We start from the raw sequence: 23,826 nt of genomic DNA on the forward strand, positions 1-23,826 counted from the left end.
AGCAGCAAGGTAGCCTCCCTCAGGGACAGGGAATCATCATTCTATTCCTCATAAACCTGGGGTGGGGAGAGGTCTCTGCTTTGTCTGGCTAGGTCACAACTTTCCTTGCACCTGCAAAGACTGGGTATCACTGGCCCTTCAGCAGCATAGGGAGCCCTCTGCAACCCTATTGTCTCAGCCACTTTTTCACTAGACACAAGTGCTAGGGGGTCCCTGCTTAGCTCCACCAGCACTGTAGTTTTGCTTGCATCAGGGGCCTGCAGAGACTGGGTGTTGTTGGCCCCATGGCCGCCCCCACTATTCAGGGCTGGGTTGGGGGTTGTCTTCCACACAGCCTTATCTGATGGAGCAGAGATTCCTGACTAGGACTGCACACTCATTTGTACCATATGAAAGTTAGTAGAAGCAGCAGGAGGCAGGGGACCAGCAGCTTCTGTTGGCCATGAATGGCCAACTGTGGACAACGAGGGCTACAAGCAGCTGTACCTGAAGATGCACAGGCAAATAAAGTCTCTGGCGCCCTGCCAGGGGCTAAGCCTGGTGAACTGAGTCATGCCAGGAGCTCCCTGAAATTCTATTTTCAGACCTATCCAAACTCCTAGCTCAAACCACTCTTAATTTCTTGTGACCATAGGAACAAGGCAAAACTACAAAAATTAAAAATGAATCTATATTAACTATCAAAAATACAAAAGCCAAAAATCAAGTTCTGCCAGGCCTATTCATATAAATTCTTAAAAAAAAAATAATGGATAGATTAATAAGGAAGCCATGCCCAAATAATATTTACCGGGGATCATCTTATTAAAAGTAGGTTTAAGAGAAACATTGTTTAATGTGCACATAATTTCATACTACTTTCAGCAACTTTTCACTGTTCTCTGCCCCCAACTTATTTATTTTTACCTGTGGTAGCAGTAATCCTTGCTTCTATTTCGGACATGTCAGCACTCATCCGCTTGCTTTCTCCTGAAACAAGAGTTGATTGTGGTCGTCCACGAACATCTGATAAGCTTTCCACGCTGCTCCCACGAGATGGAGGTAAACTCAAACGACCAGGGTCCCCCTATTAAAGAAAGTTAACTTAATTTCTTTTGTTCAAATGTGAAGTAAAAGTGTTCTTAAAATAAACAACATGTACAGGGTCATCGTCTGAGTGTGCTACAGCATGAAATATATGGCAGAATGTGGGTAACTGAGTAAGAGACATTCAATTCTCATCCAAGGAGTTCAGTCACAAATTTAATTAACATTTTTTTCATGGAAGCATATCCTCTTGAAAGCATAAAGAGGCATCCAAATATTTAGCATATCTGACACGTACATACTTTGCAATTCTGATTATAGAAGTGGGATGTGAATTTCTGTTCTCACTTTCAGGTGACAATGTAAATAAGAAGTAGGCAGCATTATGGCCCATAAATTTAAACAAACTTGTTTGTTTTAGTAACTGGCTGAAATAGATGTAGGACTGAGTGGATTATAGGCTCTGAAATTTTACAGAGTTGCACTCAAAAACAAAACAATATAACAAAAATAACCTACATTTGTAAGTTGCACTTTCATGATAAAGACCCTGCACTACAGTACTAATACGAGGTGATCTGAAAAAAAATGTCTTTATCATGTTTACATTTGTAATAAAAATATAGTGTTCACTGTATACTTTTTATTCTGTGTTGTAACTGAAACAGATATGATTGAATATGTAGTAAAACATCCACATATTTATTAAATTAAAATTGGTATTTTATTAAAGTGTGACTAAAATTGTGATTAATCTGGATTAATTTTTTTAGTTACTCAAGTGAGTTAACTGCAATTAATCAACAGTCCTAATTTTAAAACAAATGTTACTCCAGAAAAATTAAGCATCAACTTCTGAGCTTAACTTCTGATTTCTGAATACAAGGGTAAGAGAACAGTGATGAGGGAAACTCCCCTCCACCCCCGTATATTTCTGTAGAAAATACTTATGCAGGTTGAAACTCTCTAAATCAGGTCTGGGAACATCCGTGGTCTGGCAGGACCACATATGTTCCAGGACTAGAGAGTCTTGGTAGAGGGCTAGCACCTGGGAACCTAATACATAGAAGCAGGGCTTCCTAGCAAGGCTGCTCAGTAGGGCAGCGGGAGCCAGGTGCGTGCCAGGGCTGTACAGCGCATGGTGGCAGCAGGCTGTCTGGTGCAGCAGTGGGAGCCCAATGAAACAGCAGGAACCTAGCATGTAGAAGTGGCGGAGCTGCCCAGTAGAGCAGCAGGAGCTGGTAGGGAAGCAGGGACCGGGGGGGGGGGGGGGGGGGGAAGAGAGAGAGAGAGAGAGAGAGAGAGAGAGAGAGAGAGTGTGTGTGTGTGTGTGTGTGTGTGTGTGTGTGTGTGCGCGCGCGCGCGCGTGCAGGAGGGGGCGGAGAAGAGTGGGAGCAGGCTGGGTGGCGGGGGGGAGGAGGAAGATGGGACGATGACGACAGACAGAAATGACCTGCCCTGGTCTGACAAAATCTCTCATCCAGGACTCGTCATGTCCTGAGGGTGCTGGACCAACCTGTACTGTAGTATTATTAATTAAATTGTATATTTTTAAAACAAAAATCATGTAACCAATAATTAAAGCATGTATAGATAGCACCAAATATGTTGTGATTTATATAAGCACTCAGCATTGGCCTAACTTTGCTTTGACTCACTGAAGATTTACATTAGATCTTCAAAGTTATGAGCTGCAGAGTTATGAACAGACCAGTCAGCCACATTTGGAACCATAAGCACACAATCGGGCAGCAGCAGACCAAAAAAGAGGCAATAGTATTGTGTTAAATGTAAACTACTAAAAAAGGAAAGGCAGCATTTTTCTTTTGCATGGAAAAGTTTTAGATGTGCATTAAGACACCATTTAGTTGTAAACTTTTGAAAGACCAAGCATATGTTATGTTCAGTTACAAACATTTCAGAGTTGTAGATAACCTCTATTCCTGAGCTATTTGTAACTGGGGTTCTATCGTAGCTCTATTTTTCAATCCTAATATAAACTGTCAATATATTTTCATTATTCAAATAGATGTGTAATCTCTCTTTTTTTTTTTTTTGGAAATCATACCAATCTCTTGGTCTGAATGCCTTCTTAGAGCAATGAGTTCCACATCACTTACATATTATTTATAAAGCAATTCCTTTCATCCAGTTTAAATTTGCTGACTAAAGCTTTCACTGAACATGTATTATGAGAAAAGATAAATAAGAGATGCCTGATTTACCTTCTCAGTATCATTTCTGATTAGATATACTTCTTTTGGGCCCCATTATATCTTCCTTCCCTCACCTAAGGAATCCCAGTCTTTCACTGGTTCTGGCAGAGAAAAAACAAACCCACCAGACACTAGTGTTCCTCCATGCTTAGTCACCTAATGTGACGTATTTTGTCCCTCCTGCCTGATCAAGGAACAGTCTCCTTTTGCTCTTAATTTTACCGACATTCACATCATCTCTTTTTCTGCTCCCCAGAAGATGCTGCTTTACTTCTGCGCTTTCTACTCCTTTCTCACTACCAGTGGCTTGTTAGCTAGTTAACATTGTAGTTTACTTTCCCACACTAATATATCTCCTTCAGCAAGGCTACTCAGCCCATGGCCTGCTTGTTTGTGGCCCGCGGTGCAGTTTGGGTTTATATGGGGCTCAACTTGCGGCCCACGGGTAGGATCCTTTGAACATGGCCTCCACTGGGAACACACTCCATAATGGTGAGTCAATATAATGGTCTTTTGTTGATATGCGTTTTAGCAGTTAAATTCCTGGACTGTCATTGCTCGTTAGAAGTGCTATTCTGTGGGTGGAAATTGGGTAAATATTTCATTTTATTAATATCAGCAGAACTGATTTAAATGGGGCCAGCATGTTGTGTAGTCTTGCCTTTATCTTTGTATTCATGCCCAAAAGTGTGAAAGAAGCTATTTGCATAGATATTTGCATGTACATGCAACCACACTTAAGGTGAGCTGTATCATTGTGGTCCCCAGGACTTTCACAGTTGAGAAGCCTTGTCTGGGAGGAAACATTTGGCTCTTCTCTCAGTGGTGGTCAGCAACCCTGAAAGGCAATTTCTGTTTACATTCCTTTCTTACTCGTGATAGCAGTATTCAAGTAGCTAAAAGGGTATTAGAAGGATGAGGGAGAAAAATTGTTCTCCTGGATCTCTGATGATCAGACAACTTTCAGTCTGGGTTGTTTAACATCAGAATAAATTGCTTAGGAAGGTTGTGGAATCTCCATCAATGGAAATATTTAAGAACAGGTTAGATAAACATCCATCAGGCATGATCTATTTGGTGCTTGGTCCTGCTGTGAGTGCAGGGGACTGGACTTAATGACCTCTCAAGGTCCTTTCCAGTTCTAGTATTCTATGATTTCCTCTTTGCACCATTAGGTCTTACAGAGACGACTATATGTGTGCTTAATTTCTAGCTGCTTTTAAAGATAAGCCTCACCATTGATATTAATTCTTCTATTGACGTAACTGTAAAAGGAAATCCGTGAAGAACATCTGATGCTGACCATCAGTAAATGCAAAGTGGACTACATATTTAGAGATGATGATGTACAAAATTATTCGTACTGTCCTTTACTGAATAAAAGAGCTTATTGTTAAGGAAAAAAATCCTGTATTTTAGAGCACATAGTTTTACTATAATGATTATATTAATCTAACGGCAATTTTATATTTAAAGCACAATATTTTTTTCACTTGCTTACCGACTGCTTTGTTGGATTTTTCATTTGCTGAGCCAGTTTTGATTCTAAGCGTTTAATGGTATCATTGGTGGCAGGTCCTTGAAAGTCACTTGGTTCCATGTTAGCATCACTCTTGTTACTGGTGTTTGTAGAAGTGATGTCCATAAATGAGCCTATTAAAAAATATTTTTGTTTTTAAATTACTACTTTGAAAAACATTAAATCAAACTGAAATTATTTAGCTACTCATTCTTCACTCCTTAATAGCAACCTTATAATTTTTAAAGTAAAACTCTGCATCACTGCAGTAGTGAAGTTAAAAAAAACCCTAAAGAATCTCTCCAAAGGCAAAAAAATTCAGAACAAAGTATTTCTTCTTGCTTGAACAGCAAGTTGCCCTTGTTCTTAAAGTCAACTTCAGCTACTAATCTCAAATCATTAACAAAACCAGTGGACTCTGAACAAAACTGACAGTTTTGCTTATAAAGTCTTATAAATCACGAATCCTACTGTACAATGAAAACAGATTTGTAGGGTAAGTATAATTAAAACATTCATTTACAATTACATGTAACAGATCTAAAACATTACTTTAAGTATGTTTTAAACTTATGTGCTAAACACATTTTGTGTATTCTGTCTAACGAAGACCATTCAGTATAAAATGACAGTTGATAGGATTTTGCAATAAAATTTATTGGACAATTCAAAATTACTTGCCCAAAATATTCTTTGTGCACAAAAGTGAAAGTCAGAGTTTGGGACAGAGGGAAGAAGACAGGCATGAACAACTGTAGTTATTAAGCTACAAGAATGAGGAAAATAGTGCAAAATTTCATAAAGGGAGAATTTAAATATTTTTCCCCTCCAAACACTGCTGTGAGTTTGAGTGATCACCAGCATTGTGCACCAGGAAGGAATTTTCCCCTTTGAGACAAGATTAGTAGAGGATCTGGTGGATATTTTTTGCCTTCCTTACGACACACTTGGGGCCTTTTTACATTACAGTACAAGCTTTGTTATCCAGCACTTTAATATCAGGAACACACTGTTAACTGGCATCTGTCATAGATGGCAATACAATTCTTCCTTCAATTAAACAGAAAAAAATCCAACAGCCACCCAGCATCAATTTAGACATTAAAAGTTAGTAAAGTTTGTAGTAAAGCAGTAAAGTTTGTCATTTTTTGGCATACAATACCCTGAACAATGTCAGATATTATTTATCCCATCCTGCAACTAATCCTTGCGCATGGTGAAAAATTCATGAACTATTGGTTGAATAGTTTGAGTAACAAACATTTTATTAACCAGCAACCCCCATTCACCATGAATGTCGGATAACAAAGTTTGTTTTGTAGTAGGAAGAAAAGTTACAAGTTTAATCAGTACAATTTGTAGTTTCATCATAATTTGCCGAGTGTGTCCTGTGCAGAAGTGATGCTCAAAAGCAGTGGCAGGCAATAATTTTTTTTATGAGGGGAGTACGCTTAAGTGGTCACAGGCCACACTTTCATATTAATGGAAGAGGGGTATGACCTGGAATGGAGTTTGGATGTGGGAAGGAACTCTGGGCAGGGTCTGGTTGCAGGGTCAGGGAGGGAGTGCAAGGTGTAGGCACTGGCTCTGGCCAGGAGGTGCTTACCATAAGTGGTTCCTAGCTAGCAGTGCAGTGGGGCCCTCAGGCAGTCATGCTGCCTGCATGCTGTCAAAGCTGCCAGCAAATATGTCTCTGCATGTCTCTTGGGGGTGGGGGAAGAGTAGGGGGAGGGGAGGGGGAGTGGTCCGTGGGTTTCCATGTGCTGCTTCCCCCTGCAGCTCCCACTGTCAGAATCCAACTAATGGGAGCTATGAGAAAAGTGCTGGGAGTGACACCCGAAGACACGCTTGCCAGTGTCAGCTCCCAGGAGTGGTATGGCCGGGACTGCAATAGATAGGCTGACTCAGTGCCTCCGCTGAGCTCCAAAACATTTTCCCCCAATCCAGAGTGCCATCATGGCTGGAAGAAAATGTGGGATATGGGCTGTATTTTGCCCACCCCCTGCTCAACGGGACCAGCTGTTAGGGGTAAACAGGAGTAAGATTTGAGAGATGGCAGTTGGGCTCTAGTAACATGCAAGTAGAAACGGAAACTCTACATCTTAGCTGACTTTGGCTATGTCTAGACCACAGGCTTCTTTTGGAAGAAGCTTTTTTCAGAAGTCATCTTCTGAAAAAACTTCTGAAAGAGTGTCCACACTGCAAAAGTGCATCAAAAAAAGGATCTGCTTTTTCAAAAGAGCGCCCAGACTGAATGGACACTCTCTTCATGTAAGCTGTGATTGCTATGGATGGAATGGCCACCAGGGCACCTGTGCTTTTTCCTATCAACACTGGAAAAATGGAAGAATGCAATTGCAGTGTGGACATTCCTCAAGTTTTGTCGGAAAAATGGCTGTTTTTCTGACAAAACTCTGCAGTGTAGACATACCCTTTAAATTAACCTTCATATGTACCCTTATTCTGCATCGTGGGAAGAAGGTGATTCAGAGTTTGGATGGACCCTAGGGATTAGACTAAAGGAGGCAAGATTTGAATATTTGTTATTTGGTTTAAGATCCTTTACACCACAGTGCTGAATCTCCCACCGCTCAAAATCAAAATTAGAGTTGCAGGCTGCACTCTACAAAAATCCTTGGATCTGTTTTATTTCCCTGATTAAAAAGTGTGTGTGGGGAAGCTGGGGGGAGTGCGGGAAGAGGAAGATAACTTACATTTATACAATCATACCTGTACTAGTGGCAGAATTGCTTTGGCCTTCATCTGAATACTGACAAGGATACTGCAGAGGTTCATCAGCTCCTGGAAAGTACTATGTAGAAAGTAAATTGTTATGTATTAAGACAATTAATGCTTTCAGAAACGTACAGCAGCTATATAGATAACATGGACCTCAAATAGACCCTAGTTATATGAATGTAGCTAGAGGGAAAAAAAAAGGTAATTTGAGAATGCTATATTGTTTGACTGCTGCTAAAGAACGATCTGTAACAATTCAATTCTTGCTTTTCCATAATACTGCTCTGCATTCCCTCCACCCCAAAAAGCACACAAACCCAAACCTATTTTTATTAAGTGCCTTCAGAAAGATTTGTTATGCACTAAGAACAATGCAACATAATGGAAGCTTCTTACAGGGACATAAATCAGGCAACATCCAGTTTAATTTAGCATAAGTATAGAATGATACACATTCTATTCAAGTGTATGTATATGAGGGAGCTGTGTCAGGGAAAGTACAACAGCAGTTAAGAAGAGAGGATGGAACCTCATCTTGAAAGTGTTGTGAATAAATCCACGGTGACTTAATAGCACTAGTCCTTCAAACACTTCGGCTACGTCTACACTGGCCCCTTTTTCGGAAGGGGCATGCTAATTTTGAAAGTGGGAATAGGGAAATCCGCGGGGGATTTGAATATCCCCAGCGGATTTAAATAAACATGTCCGTCTAGACTGGCCCGATCCTCCGGAATAAAGCCCTATTCCGGAGGATCTCTTAGTAGGAATCTCAAAGTAGGAATAAGAGATCCTCCGGAATAGGGCTTTATTCCGGAGGATCGGGCCAGTCTAGACGCTTTTTTTCCGGCTTTTCCCCAAGCCGGAAAAAAAGCGGCGGACATGTTTATTTAAATCTGCAGGGGATATTTAAATCCCCCGCGCATTTCCCTATTTCCACTTTCAAAATTAGCATGCCCCTTCCGAAAAAGGGGCCAGTGTAGACGTAGCCTTCTTGTTTAGCTTAGGTCATCTCTACATTATGAGATAAGTCAAATTTATTAAGGTCAATTTTTTAGCACCCAATTTGGTCAAGTCAGAGGTGCATGTCACCAGTGCAGGCAAGAATTTGCTTCAATTCAAAGTAGTGTGTCTCAGGGGGGTGACTACTGTCAACTTTGAGTGATGCACTGTGGGTAGCTATCCCACAGCTCCCGCGACCCTCTGCATTCTGGATTATGCTTGCAGTGAACAATGGGACCAAAACTGTGCAGATGGTTATGGGTACATATTGTCAGTGTCCCATAATGCACTAGTCTTTTCCTTCTATCCCTGCTTGAAAGTAATGGCAAATAGTCTCTTCATGCGTTTTTCCCCCTTGATTAGCCATGCATATGCTGAAGTATATCCAGAGTGTATTCAGGGTCCTCTGGGAAGAGGAAGAATCTCGGGATGTTACCAATATACTCCTTTGCAAAGCACCCGAGTTGAGCTACTGGCAAATGCTGCTGGCATTCGATCCTCTGGACACAGTGAAATGCCGGTTGTGGTGCCGTCTGAGAAGCACAGACCGGTGGGACCATAGTGGGCACGGGATGATCAGCAGTGGCTGAAACTTTCACATGTGTAAGGCCACTTTCAAGGAAGTTTGAGAATTGCTTTCCCCAGCCCTGCAGTGCAAGAACACCAGAATGAGACCCACTGTGACAGTGGAGAAGCAAGTGGAAATTGCCCTGTAGAAGCCTGCAACGCCAGACAGCTCCTAGTTAGATGGGAATCAATTCGGCGTGGGGAAATCTACAATAGGGGCTGTTAAGTATCAGAGGCGTAGCCGTGTTAGTCTGAATCTGCAAAAGCGGCGAGGAGTCCTGGGACACCTTATAGATTAACTGAAGTGTTGGAGCATAAGCTGTTGTGATTCAAGTAGCCAAGGCAATCAATACCCTTTTGCTATGGAGGGTAGTGACTCTGGGAAACATGGAGGCCTTAGCCGCAATGAGGTTCTTTAACTGTGGTGGGACACAGATGGAATACACATCCCTTTCTTGGCACCTGCCAAGAACTGCGAGGGGTACCTTCTTAATGGCGCTGCAGGCATTATGAGATCCCCAGAGCTGTTTCACTGACACAACATGGGAGGGTTAGGAAAGGTACAGGACGCACGCATAGTTAGGAAATCCTGCCTCTTCAGAAAGCTGCAAACTGGAACTTTCTTCCCAGACTGGAAAGTTACCACTGAAGGCACTGAAATGCCAATAGTGATCCTTGGCAACCCAGCTTCCCAGTTGATCCATGGCTCATGAAGTCTAAAATGGGCAGCCTGGACCACGTAAAGAGCAGTTCAACTATAGGTTGAGCAAGTGCCGAATGGTGGTAGAATGTGCTTTTGGATGTTAACACATCCCTAGGGATTGAGGCTGCCCTTATCTCCCGCCCTGTCATATTCTAGGGCCCCTAAGAGACGAAGCTATGGAACTCAGTTAGGAGCGAATGTGGTTCCTCGAGGGCTAGAGGGTCTGCCTGTGTAGGTAGCTATCTTGGAAGGCTGCCATGCGGTTCTTTATGGACTGGAGATACAACTTAGAAGAAAATATATAATACTGGTTCATGGAAGGCATATCTTCAAAAGTCAATACTGCAACATAATCCCTGTTAAATTATTTACAGATTAAAAGAGAAATTTATACCCGCATCAAATGTGTCATGATTTTGACAATTTCTTCCATGGAAGGTCGTTGTGAAGGATCCTTAGACCAACAACGAGTCATTAAACTCTCAATAGGCTTAGGTAAATTTTTGATCAGTGGTGGCCGGGTACCTATAATTAAAATCAGACAAATCTTAATTTATATATCAAGCTACTGTTTAAAGTTCTGTCATTGCCTGATTTTTTTTAAACAACCTACTTTGCTATTTAAAATAATTAAAGATTCATGGTAATCCTCTTGCTCTGTGGGGCCTAAATCAGAAGCCATGCAGCTTAGCAGGAACTTAGACCAGAATCCCATTTTGCTAGGTGAAGTTTAAACATAGAATGGACAGTCCTGACCCAAAGAATTTTATCTCAAACAAGAGACAATAGATGAAGAGAGACATGAAAATATGTAAACAAACAATGGATCACAACAAAGATAAAATGAGAGTTCTTCGCCCCATTAATTCACACATCATAATTACATGTAGACTGTGCTTACTGACTGTGCTAACAGACAAGAAAGAGAACCAAAAATGATCTGGTTTAGAAGAGTGCTTAAGATCAATGACAACAATCTATGAGGTCTCAAACTGGCACCTACTGAACAATGAATAATTTTTCAATTATGAAATATGTAATAGTGTTATATAACAAGCACACAATTTAACTTTAAATGCACCAAAATGAAAAATTATTTTCAACTCACCATTGTGAACTGCCCACATTATGCGGAAAGCAGGACCACCAATCTCATCAAAAGGTTTCCTACGGGTGATTACCTCCCAAAGAATGATACCCCAACTGAATACATCACATTTTTCACTGTAATTGCTACCTGAAAAAATATATATATATAATTTGTGTCTTTCCTACATGATATATGCCTATAAATATGTAGGAATAGCTATGTATGCTTTAATTTTATTTCAGAGTATAATATCTTTGTTTTTCACACAGAAAAGACAACAATCAATTCCATAAGAGACACATTTTTAAAAATTTCTAAGTCACCTAAGATACATTTAAAAAAAATACACCATTCATACTAAACACTTGTTTCGAGGTTGTAAAACCTCTTTTACTATAATTTTCAACAAGTTTCTAAGCGTTCTTTTTGCAAACTAGTTCCTTCACTGAAACTAACACACAGTGTTTAGGACAGTCTTATTGTTAAATATCAAATGTGATTTTATTATAATTAATCAGTCTCTCAAATGTAGAATAATTCCATTGTCATTTTGGCTACCAGTGCCTTTTGTAAATCTCTCTCTGAAATCACTTCTTCCGTGACAACAATAAATCAGTCATCAACACTCACCATCATCTCTATCATTTTTATTTAAAAACATAACTTCCTTAGCAGAACCACCAAGACTATCTTAAGAAATAATGTTATGTCATTGTACCCCTGTTTTCCACACCCCCAATGCCTACCTATCTATTATCCTCACTCATTCTGTCGTGCCTGAAAATTAGTTTTAAGTTCTCGAGGCTGAGATTTCTAGGCCTCCCATGAAGCATAAAGCAGACAATGTGTGATATAAAATAACGAATAATAAAGAGCAAAGGAGAAAAATACTTTGTTAGAGAAAGCCATAAATATCTTAAATAGACACAAATGGTAAACAAATTCAAGATGTAAAGTATATTTTTGTCTTCTCTGGTTGATAGCTGAAACAAAAATGATAGTAAGTACCTAAAGACAATCTATTCTGTTTTCTCATGAAACATATGGAAGAACCTAATAATTTAAAAAGTCACTTCTAGATAGCATTTCTTTACATAGGAAGACACCATTTTACTTCTAGAGATAGTATTGCGTTTATAGCACCTTTCCCACGCCTTACTTTAGAATGACATTTATTTCAAATTTAAATAATAAAGAAACACGTCTGTGAAGCTATAGGAGCATTGACACATTTAATACTGCAACAAAACCCAGCAGCATTAAAGTAATTATATCAAAAGGTATTATGACAAACTGCCATTAGTAAAACAAAAGCTTCTTTCTACTCTTTCATCATTCTAGTAAAAATAACTTCAGTTCTCTCCAAAGCCATATCAAATAGATATTTGAAAATTTAGAAATTATTAAGTATAGATAGGCTTAGGTTATCTTATTGTGGATATTTAATGTAGTAATTAAAATTAACATTGGTTAACGAAGTTGAATGAATTTTATTTTGAGGCATTAATTTTAAATTTTATATTTTCAAAGTATTTAATAATTCTGTGCAATTTCTTTCAATAATACCAATACAAATTTTGGGAACCAAAAGTATATAAAAATTCCTGTCCAGAAAACTTGATCGAGTTCTAAAATTGGGAAATTTTAAATTAAAATGTTACATGTTCCTACTTAGTTGAATTTACAGACTGGAGAGCCACTAACAAGTGGACGGCTTAACATTTTCACTGAAATTCCTGGAAATAGGCAGGCTTAAATGTAGTCCTTATTCTGCTTTTAATAAAAATCAGATCTTCAACTTTTTAAAATAAAAATAAAAGCTAACGTTGTGGTAAGTGAACATTTAGAATAAGTTTTGGCCAATATTTAAAGTGAACTACACAGTATAACCAGGACAGTTTCTAATAAACTGGTACTTAGAGCAACTGAAATAAAATTGCCAGTTGTAGGAGATAGATCAAGGACTGGCCTACTATGGCAACTTATCTAGAAGATGGATATATTTATAATTTAGGTTGAGATATAGCTACATTGGACAAGGATGTTAAACAGATCCCTGAGCAATGAAGCTTTCTTGACCTAATCCCAAATGTAGATATAGCTATGTTGATAGAGGAATGCTTCCGTTGACCCAAATATCAGAAGATGGCATGTCAGCACCAAAGGAAAAAACTTTTTCCATCAGGATTATGGTGACGTACACATGCACCTACACACCAGGATTATGGTGATGTAGCCATGGCGATGTCAGGCTGTGTCTCTGCTGGCAAGGTTTGGTGACAGAAGTGAGGCCGACAAGCAGGAGTTGCCATAACTGGAAACCTGTCAAACTATTTTTTCAGGTACCCGCAGTTGTCAAGTATAATCTCAAGTATATATATTCTAAATCAGTGGTACCCAACGCGGTGCTCGTGGGCAACCATGTCACACGCTGGGCCATTTCTGTGCACTCGCTGAGTGATCAGGGCCAGCCCCTACCCCGGGCACATAGTGCATGGGCAGCGCCGCCCCCCGGGGTGCATGGCGCATGGGCTGTGCTGGCACCGGGCACGCGGCACGGACCCTGGGCGTGCGGCACAGGCATGGCGCTGACCCCGGGTACGTGGCACAGGGGTGGCGCCAGCCCCGGGCGCACAACACATGGGCGGCCCCGGGGTGCATGGACTGTGCTGGCCCCGGGTGCACGGCGTATGGGTGTCCCTTCCTCTGGGCATGCCATGCAGGAGCGGCGCCAGCCCCAGGCACGCAGCACGTGGGTGATGCCAGCTCCTGGGCGTGCGGCACAGGAGTGGCGCCGGCCCCGGGAGTGCAGCGCATGGGTGTCACCGGCACTGGGCACACAGCGTATGGGTGCCTAGGCTTCATGCTGCTCCTCTGGAGCAGCAGAGAAATGCCTCAGGAGAAGCACAATGCCTCAGGAGAAGTACAACCTGCAGTTTTTAGTCGGGGAGGAGGGAGAGCAGCAGCGTGTAGAGCTGCTTCCTACTCCCCTGCCAGAGTCCATACCCCGGGGCTGTGTCTACACTGGGCCACTTATTCCAGAAAAGCAGCCGCTTTTCTGGAATAACTTGAAAGCTGTCTACACTGGCCGCTTGCTTTCCTGGAAAAGCAATGCCGATCTACTGTAAAATTGTCAGTGCTTTTCCGGAAAAACTATGCTGCTCCCGTTCGGGCAAAAGTCCTTTTCCGGACTTTGGGGCTTTTTTCTGGAAAAGCGCGTCTACATTGGCCACGGACGCTTTTCCGGAAAAGCATCCTGCCAATGTAGACGCGCTTTTTCCGGAAATACTTATAACGGAAAACTGTTCCGTTTTAAGCATTTCTGGAAAAGAGTGCCAGTGTAGACACAGCCCCGGTGTTCCTGGATAAGGGACACCCAGAGTAGAGGATCAAGTGTATTATCAATCTAATACCTTCCTGGAGAACTTAATTCACTACTGAAACCTCTAGGGAAAAAAACAAACCAACCAAAAAAGCAGTCAAAAAAGCAGTTATGAACATCCAAAATTAAACTTTTAATGAAACTTTCATTCCCAGAGGGCAAATTCAGCCCAAGTTACTCACAGGTCTCAAGGCGTCTGATGTGCATAATGACTGAGCAATCCCCCATTTAATTACATAGTAATTAAACAAATCCTTGTCTTTTTATTTTATATTATCATTGAGCTCCCACATGAGATGCCAACAAATAACTTTGATTAACCTCCCCACTTAACTATTAAATACAAATTACAATTTTTAAAACTGAATTATTTATAGGATCAGAGAAGAAAAGATGGACTAAATTTCAAGGGATAAGGAAGAGAAGGCAGGTATTGGGAAAAATGGGACTATGTTGAATTGTAAGGTAGGTAGGGACCAAAAAGAGGTGGCTATGCTTGCTGGACACAGGTGGAGAATTCTAATGACCACAGTAAATCAGAATACTGTGTGGACAGAATCAAAGCACATTTCAGTGCAGTAAGAATTGGGGATTATTTTGTGATCTCAGAAATGATATCTCAGGATGGTAATGCCAAACAAGATACATAATTTACTGTTATTCATAATTTACCATTATAGTCTATTCAGTTTTGTCACTGCAAACTCCAGGTATCAAACTATCCCCATTTGTTTGTATTCCTTTCCTAAACATACTGGTACAGCAGTCTTTCCCTCTAGTAAATTAAGGATTTCTTTCCTTAAGTTATTTTTAATCTAAAATTCATTTATTTAATTATACAATTTTATAACACAACAGAGACAATGAATGTAAATGAAGCTCTCAACTGATTTCTTATATCAACTCATTCAAAATAATGTTCTTAAGTAGAGTAATACATGTGAAACTGTACATTATTTTGTTACCTTCAAAAACTTCAGGTGCCATCCAAGCAGCACTTCCCTTATTGTTGGTCATGTGTGTTTGAATATCACAGGCTGTACCAAAGTCACAGATTTTTAGAACTGTCCCCCCAGCTACCAACAGCAAGCTGTCAAGAAAATCCCAAATGTTTAACAGAATTTAGAAGTCTTATCAAAATAATAAAACATTATTTTATTCCAACAACTTTTATTTAAGGCCTGCTTAAATGTATACTATAATAATGTATACTAACACGGCAGAATTTGCTCATCTAAGTATAACATTACCTTTAAAAATTACTATAGTATATCAGTAGGTTGTGACTTGCTAATTATGATAAACTGAATTTTAATTTTAGTCTTTACAAGTATAAACTGAAACCTGTAGTCCAGCATCCTTGGAACATGACCAGTGCCAAACGAGAGAGTTTACCAAATCATGTGAGATTAATATGGTCTAGCAGCATTACCAACACTTCCCATGCTTACTGGGCTCTTAGAAGACATTTTGGGGTAAATCAGAGCTAAATTAAGCAAAGAACACTGAGAGCAGGACTGGTGGTTGTAAAAAAAAAAAAAAACCACTTTACTGTGAGAATCTTGGCCACACCCATGGAAAGTGGACAGCCAGCTAACTAAAATAATGCCAGACCAGAAAGTGCTGGACTGAAGAGGTTCAACCTTTACTTTAAGTATGTAAGAAAACAGTTTATTTAGGCATAATTACTTCAATCCACTAAGCACACAATGGAGACAAAATTTGTAATTTATCATAAACATTTAACATAGGCTCTGCAGACAGGCGGTCAGCCATCATGGCTGCTATCTTGCCAGGTGAATAATCAGAACTCCCATTAGGGATAGTCAATGAGGCTTTTTCTTCAAATGGAAGGGTCACTATTGACCATGTGCTCTAGTACCTATGGAGCTGTCTACGTCTAAGGTCTACTTCTAATTTCCCCATTCGGCTAACCAAGTTTCTGCTAAAACAGACTTCACCCGTTATATGGGGCAAAAACAGGCTTTATGTTTGCATAACATGTAGTGGTGAGTACATGGTTAATGGAACACAAGACAATCAGCCTTTCTTGATTGTCTAACTGAAATTTAAAACGTGGCTTTTATTTAGATTCAATTATTTGTATCTAAAAATACAATTGATCAATGAAAGTTTTCCTCCAAATTCAATGGAAGTAACAGGATAAAGAGAAATCACAAATTGCAATTTTAAGAACAAAAAGTTTAACACTAACTAGAAACATACTTTGGCGGTTTCAGGTCCCTGTGAATTAGAGCTTTTGGTTTCATGCTGTGGAGATATGCCACACCTTGGGAACACTGTAAACACCAACTCATTGCATGTGCAGCAGTATAATAAGGTAGAGGCTCAGCGCCATGCAGTACTGCAAAACAAAAGTACAAACTAAAAAGAACTTTATTGCTTATTACCATAGAAACAATGAAATTAACAACATTTCATTAACAAGCTCTATGAAATTCAAATAGTTAATCAGAGAATCATAGAATTGGAAGGGGCTTTCCAGTCCCCTGCACTCATGGAAAGACTAGCTATTATCCAGTTATTTACTCTCATTCTTTAGCACTGCTCTTGAAATCTTTTATATACAATTTAAAAAATGTAAATTGCTATTAATCGAAGTTACCTGAATAATGATTTCCTTTTTAAAATGGTACTTGGTTCATTAGTAAATATTTATATACAAATTCTGCCATTTAATGGCTATTTATATAATAATGTCATTAATTTTCAGCTGTATCCAGTGTAGCCTGTATTAAGTAACTACTCAAGGAATTGATGGTCACTTTAAGTCAGAGGTTTTTACAGGGAAAAACGAAAGGAGTCAGAATTTAATTCGTGTATTTGTACAAATAATCATATGGTTAAAATGTTTTTGAACTATTCTTGCTATAGAGTTTTATATTTTGAAAAAAGGTTTTCTTAGCACTTCAGCTGCAGGGAGACACGTTTAAATGATACTCACCATTATATAGAGAACCTCCTTCAGCATACTCCATAACAAGACACACCTTTGGGGAAGGAGACAAAATATAGGGATGTTTTAAAGTGCAGTGTAAGGGAGGGCAATAGGTTTTGTAATTTGAAAGGATTTTTTTTTTTAAAAGAGGAACTGCAAAGTTTCCATAATTGTCACATTTAACTATAAGATGCAGAATTAAATTGATACTTAGATCTCATTAAAGGTTAGGAAAGAGGAGAGGATGCATCACTGTATAACCTTTAAGGCTAAGGTTGCCTTCAAATTACAATTAGAATAAATTTACTGGGAGAGTGAATTAGAAAAGATTAACAATTAAAATTGCAAGTTTTTATTAGAACTAAAACCAATAAATTATTTAACCAATTTAATATCCCAGATCACTAGTAATGTCAGCCTATCATGTTGTGAATTCAAGAATTCATGTTTGTCCTCTTATAGTGCTTGCTACATCACCCGAGGCATTTGTGAGGTCATCAGCTATTGCAGGGCAAAAACAGAATCCTGATTGACAGTAAGTGAAAAGGAACTGATTTTCATAGAATCATAGGACTGGAAGGGACCTCAAGAGGTCATCGAGTCCAGCCCCCCGCCCTCAAGGCAGGACCAAGCTCCATCTAACCTGTTCTTAAATATCTCCAGAGAGGGAGATTCCACCACCTCCCTTGGCAATTTATTCCAATATTTGACCACCCTGACAGTTAGAAATTTTTTCCTACTGTCCAATCTAAACCTCCCCTGCTGCACTTTAAGCCCATTACTCCTTGTCCTGTCCTCAATCATGTGCACAATCATTTCTGTAGAAGCAATTTGGAATCAATATGAGGACTGCACATCTATGAAGTCACATACATGTATATATACCACACTAATTTCTTTGCAATTAAAAAAAAAAAATCAGCCTAGGGAGTAAAAAATGGACAAATGAAATGTGAATCAGTTTTTAGAGGCTACCCACTGGGTAATTTAAAAAAAAAAAAAAAAAAAAAAAAAAGCTTAGAAAAATCAACCTATGAATAAGAAAACCAGGAACCATTTTAGAAGCACAATACTAAGGTGGGTATGTTGGCTGAATATATATCTTGCATTACTGTTTGATTATAGTGAGGATTACACTTACTGGATTCAGACAGGCTCCATATAACTTGACAATATTAGGATGGTTCACACGTGACAACTGTCGAAGCTGCAACACAAAAGTTCACCACCATTTTTCAATCATAAAAAAAATTAGACTACCATTTGGTTACTTATACACAGTTAATTAAAATAACCCAAACACTGGCCTAGAACTTGAGAGTCCTGAAACCTTGGCTCTGCTACAGACTTTGTGCATGACCTTGGAAAGACAAATCATAAATTCTCTGGTGGCTCAGGTTCCCATCTGTAAAATGGAGAGAATAGCACTTTCCTGTCTCATAAGAGATTATATTAGCAGGAAGACCTATTAAAATGGCTCCAAAATTTTTATGATTCTCAATCAACATGCATAATTAAAAATGTTAAGTAAATAATAATGGAGTCACATGCTTCAAGGCTAGCATGTAAGCTGCAGATCATTCACATTCCAAATACAGAAATGCACAAATAGATATGACATTCTGAGGATTTTGCACTCCTCTAAGGTTGCCAGATGGTTTCAACAAAAATAGCGGACACACTTGACATTACATCATAAACTACATTACATATTATTTAGAAAATCCAGGACATTTATATTTTCTCAATTTGTTTCCCGAACACAAAGCTCAAATACTAGACTGTCTGGTTCAAAACCGGACACCTGGCAACCCTACACTCCTCCTCTAGCACTGTTTATTGCCCATAGTTGGAGGCAAGAATACCTGACTTCAGAGACAAATGTCCTGAATCACTGCAGAAAATCTTCTGCGCAAAATGCTTCCTTTTGCATTAAAGAGAACTAATGTCCACAAAAATTAACTATAAAATAAATTCTAGATGTTAACACTTATGCCAGCCAGTCATTTGCTTGTAGCAATTGATAGTGGGCATGTGTGGATTTCTACATCTGAAAAAATTGAAAACTATTTTTTATTTTGCAAGCTGACAGAAAAAAAAATCAAAGTAGGAAGATTTAGCTTTCACACAGATTTTTGGGAGAGATTTTGTAGCACCCTCTGAATTTCACTATCTACTCAACAAACACATTTCTAGAAATTATATGTTTGTGTGAGTATGTATTTTTATATATAAAAATATAATCTGAAGTGATACTGAACAGAACTGAACCGAATCCACACAGTGCAAAAAAACCAAACTAACAATATCCTGAAACCAATTCAAAATAAAGCATTTATGAGGAGTCTTTCTTCTTAGATTCTCTCTCATAAAACCCAATAAAGAGACCTTACCATTCAACAATGTTTAGATTTATGTAAATGTTATTCAGCTCTCACATACTTGGCAATGAGTGCAGTATAGTTACACAGAGATGTATTAAAATACTTTTTAGTCATAAAATGTTACTATGGTTGAAGGAACTTCAAGGATTTAATCCTATTTTGTTTCATATATCCTGGGCACCCTAGACTCTCATCTACTATGCTTTAAATGTGAACAGAACTATAATATAATGAATTTCATGGCTGTTATGGACTATAAACATTCAGTCCTAGAATATTTTCTCTCTCTTAGCACTTCACACATTTCTTAAGTACCTATATCTAAAAAAGATGAGGAATGGAGAAAATGAGGGGTTTATTCTCAAATAAATGAGTTACATGTACTTTCTTCTAGATTTTTAAAATAATTAAAAGTCAATTCGTATATTAATGGAAACAAACCATTTCACACCATGACTCCTCCTCCCAATCTTAACCAATATTGGATGAAGAATTTCATAACCTCTTTGTCTCTCTACAAAGATTAAATGAGCTAGAGCGGCATAAAGAAGTTCTAAACACCCCACAATCTGGCTGGCAAGGATTCCTGCAATGCAGGAACAGGAGAAAACAGCCAGAGGCAAACTTCAGAGAACCTTCTTAAAAGTTCTGGTGGAGGAGGCATGGCCAGGGGTAGGGTATGTCAGTGGAAGGACATAGCACATTACTAGTTTGGGGGTGAGGGAGTAAAATTTATTTTCAAGCAAGCTTACAGTACCTCCACAATGAATGCCTTTCTTTCAGATTCACTTTCTATTTGTTTAATGGCTACATCTTTTCCTCGCCATTTTGCCTTGCAGACCACACCAAAGGCTCCTCTTCCAACAACCTAGATCAAGATAGCAAGGAACACTGTAGCTAAGAAAACAATTTCAGCTTCTTGGTAGCACTTCACAAATATTTAAAGAAACATACAGTATCAAAAATTAGAGTAAAGAAATCAGACACATGAAGTTTATAACAGAGCTTTAGTTTCGTCAAGTCATAAAGTACATCTTATATCTACTAATTCTACGGCTATGCTCATAAATGACATGTTCATAAAAAAACAAGCTACATGCATTAAATACTTTTTCAAATGTATATGTAATTTAAATATTTAAGAAGAAATGTGACATTACTTATTTCACACAAGATCTAGTCAAAAAGAACCCAGGAAAAAAAGCAAGAATAGTTGTTTTCTGCTTATTCTTTTCTTCATCCTTCCCATGAAATGTTTACGTTAAAACTTGGCCTGGGAAATAGTATAATCTTACTGCATATATTCCTGCTTATTAGTTATACAGAGTTTGAGCTCTAGAATAAAAGTACATTAACACATCTATTTTAGCACTATGACAAAGCACGGCAGAACAGTGGTTCCCAACCTTTTGTATAACCCAGACTGGCAAACCCATTCAAAAACTTTCGGCAGACTGGTATCATTTTCTTTGTATATTCATTATACAAATAATGAATATGCAAATATAATTTTACCATACACCAAAAGCTCCATCCCCCAGAGCTGCCACGAAAAGCTGGCTTCAGCTCCGCCAGAACCCCACTTTGCCAGAACCCCATTCCTTAAGGCTTAGAGCACCACCACCACCAGACCCTGCCCCCCCATTCCAGCCTCCCATTTTCAGAGCCCTGTTTCTACCCAACCCCTCCAATGCCCCACCCGTGCCAGCCATCAATATTAGCAGCATCCTCATACCCACCAGTGCCAGCCCTGCCTCTGTAGCTGCCCACTACTAGCCCCACCAGAGCGCCACAGTTCCAATTCCCCACCTGGATGCCCTGATATACTCCAGTGTCAGCGCCCTGCCTCTTAGAGCCCCCAACTCCTTAAGACAACCCATAATTCAGCAGCCCAAGAGCCGGGCAGAGAGAACTGGGAGAGAAGAAGGACGCTGCTTGGAGTGACCCACGTGGGACTTGGGCAGAAAGTGGCCAGTCCCAGCATGTGGGGAGCAGTTGCACAGGGATTAATGGCTCGGTGTTTGCCCAGCTGTGGTGCTGCGCAGGAGAATCGTGCCACCAAGACTCCGGGCCCGGGTTGAAGCTGGTGGCTCCCGGGGCTCCTCTACTGGTCAGCGAAGGGCACAGTCAGGGTGGCCAGCAGCAAGGGAGGCCCGTCACCACTTCATGGTGTGGTGAGGTGAGGCGGGATCCGTGTTTGGTACGTGTGAGGTTGGCAATGTGGCTCCAGCCTCCCTCGCAGCACTGAAGGTTTGTCCTGTGACAGCTTTCCCTGCACATCAACTTCGGGCTGCCCTCACACTGCACTCTTCCCTGCCTGCTGACATGACCCCCTCACCTCACTTCCCCGCAGCTCCGGCTCTGGCCATGTGGTCTGTCACTCCAGCTCTGGCCCTGACTGGGGACGCTGCCTGCCATGTGACTCTCAGCTTAGCTACCCTCAACCACCATTCAAAATTAACACCTGCCTCCCACCCCTCTGCAGTATATCCCAGCCTCCTGGATTACCGCTTTCTGCTGGTGCCAGCTAACACAGTTAAACCTATAACTCAAGTGGCAGGAATTTGTGATGCAGTCATGAAGGCCAAGGCTTCAAAAGCTATGCATGTTGGGGTGTTATTACAGTTACATACAACGGAATCTGATTTTACCATTCGGATTAAAAAGAAAATTATAAACAAAAATGAATTTTATTTAAGTTGCAAAGAAATCAAACACTACAAAGCATTTTGAAAGTCTAAGAAAGTCTTCTACAGAAGAGTTATTTTTAATACAGGCAGTCCCCGAGTTACGCGGATCCGACTTATGTCGGATCCGCAGTTACGAACGGGGCTTTTCTCGCCCCGGAGGACTGGAGCAGAGGGACGCCCAGGTGCGCTGCAGTCCCGCCGCCCCTGTCCTCCGGGGCGAGAAAAGCTGCTCCACATCTCCCTGGTCTGCTGGGGGGAAGCCCCCCAGCAGACCAGGGAGACGCAGAGCAAAGCCGCGGAGCACGCCCGAAGCGGGACAGCCCGGGCGCGCCTGGGCTGTCCGCTGTGGGCGTGCTCCAAAGCTTTGCTCCCCGTCTCCCTGCAGACCAGGGAGACCGGGAGCAAAGCCGCGGAGCGCACCTGGGCTGTCCCGCTGCGGGCGTGCTCCAAGGCTTTGCTCCCCATCTCCCTGGTCAGCAGACCAGGGAGACGGAGCAAAGCTGTGGAGGACGCGGGTGGTCCCGCCACTCGTGTCTCCCTGGTCTGCTGGGGGGGGGGGTGCCCCCCTTCTCCCCCAGCAGACCAGGCTTTTCTTGCCTACGCCTGGGGTAGAGCAGCTGGGGCGCTGCCGGGTTGGTCCCGCAGCGCCGCTCCTCGGCGCTACTGAACCAACCCAGCAGCACCCCAGCTGCTCTGCCCCGGGCTTCCTGGAATCAGCCGCTGATCAGTTTCAGCAGCAGCTGACTTGGGGACGCCTGGGTTTCTTAAGTTGAATCGGTATGTAAGTCAGAACTGGCGTCCAGATTCAGCCGCTGTTGAAACTGATCAGTTTCAGCAGCGGCTGAATCTGGATGCCAGTTCCGACTTCCATACAGATTCAACTTAAGAACAAACCTACAGTCCCTATCTTGTACGTAACCCGGGGACTGCCTGTAGTTCACTTTCTTGCTGAAAAGGCTCTTGCAAACATCAGCACAGGATGGAGTTACAAAGTTTGGTAATGTACTATGATAACTCAGAAGTTTGTTTTTATTGGTCAATTTAAGAAAAGATGACACAGTGCCCATTTAATTATAAATGACTTGTGGACAAATTCTGCAATTCAGACAGTGAATTTGCATATTGTGTTAGTTATGGTTAAATCTGACTTGTAAGCACATTCATCACCAGAGTACCTAAATATTTACATGCAAGCTTCTAAGACTAAATAAATATGCTTCAACTGAGGAATTATTAAAACATTTGCCGGAAACATAATTAATCATGTAGTTAAGAACGGAAAAAAGGAAACTTACCTTCTGATTGTGCATAATTCAACAAGTTTTACTGTGTGCCAAAAACTCACTATAAAAAGGGTCTAGTGCAGTGGTCTCCAACCTTTTTAACGACAAGATCACTTTTTCAGTTTAAATGCACTGTAAGATCTACCTTAAGCCCAAATACCCATCCCACACTTCTTTCGAGGCCCTGCCCCTGCCCCATCCCTTCTCTGAGGCCTCACCCTGCTCACTCCATCTCCCTTCCTCTCCCAGCCTCACTCACTTTTACCAGG

General features: G+C 40.6%; 1 protein-coding gene across 4 annotated transcripts in view; it reads right to left on the reverse strand.

Moving 5' to 3' along the window:
- The window catches only part of MAP3K7 (mitogen-activated protein kinase kinase kinase 7), a 65,612-nt gene that overhangs the window by 27,112 nt on the left and 14,674 nt on the right, over positions 1–23,826 (reverse strand). For 3 of the 4 annotated variants that reach the window (XR_012902602.2, XM_075923896.2, XM_075923897.2), the window contains exons 2-11: positions 20,342–20,452; positions 18,342–18,407; positions 17,207–17,252; positions 16,468–16,606; positions 15,207–15,331; positions 10,878–11,006; positions 10,164–10,294; positions 7,492–7,573; positions 4,744–4,895; positions 907–1,066 (exon numbers count right to left, since the gene is read on the reverse strand). Coding sequence is in view for 3 of the 4 variants with exons in the window: in XM_075923896.2 (XP_075780011.1) it covers positions 907–1,066; positions 4,744–4,895; positions 7,492–7,573; positions 10,164–10,294; positions 10,878–11,006; positions 15,207–15,331; positions 16,468–16,606; positions 17,207–17,252; positions 18,342–18,407; positions 20,342–20,452 (1,141 nt within the window). In the remaining variant the exon portion in view is untranslated. Of the gene's footprint in view, positions 1–906; positions 1,067–4,743; positions 4,896–7,491; positions 7,574–10,163; positions 10,295–10,877; positions 11,007–15,206; positions 15,332–16,467; positions 16,627–17,206; positions 17,253–18,341; positions 18,414–20,341; positions 20,453–23,826 lie in introns of those variants that run through there. The other variant, XM_075923898.2, reaches the window with a different exon arrangement.

The sequence above is a fragment of the Pelodiscus sinensis genome, chromosome 3, assembly GCF_052426305.1.
Source record: "Pelodiscus sinensis isolate ZL-2025 chromosome 3, ASM5242630v1, whole genome shotgun sequence".
NCBI lineage: Eukaryota > Metazoa > Chordata > Testudines > Trionychidae > Pelodiscus > Pelodiscus sinensis.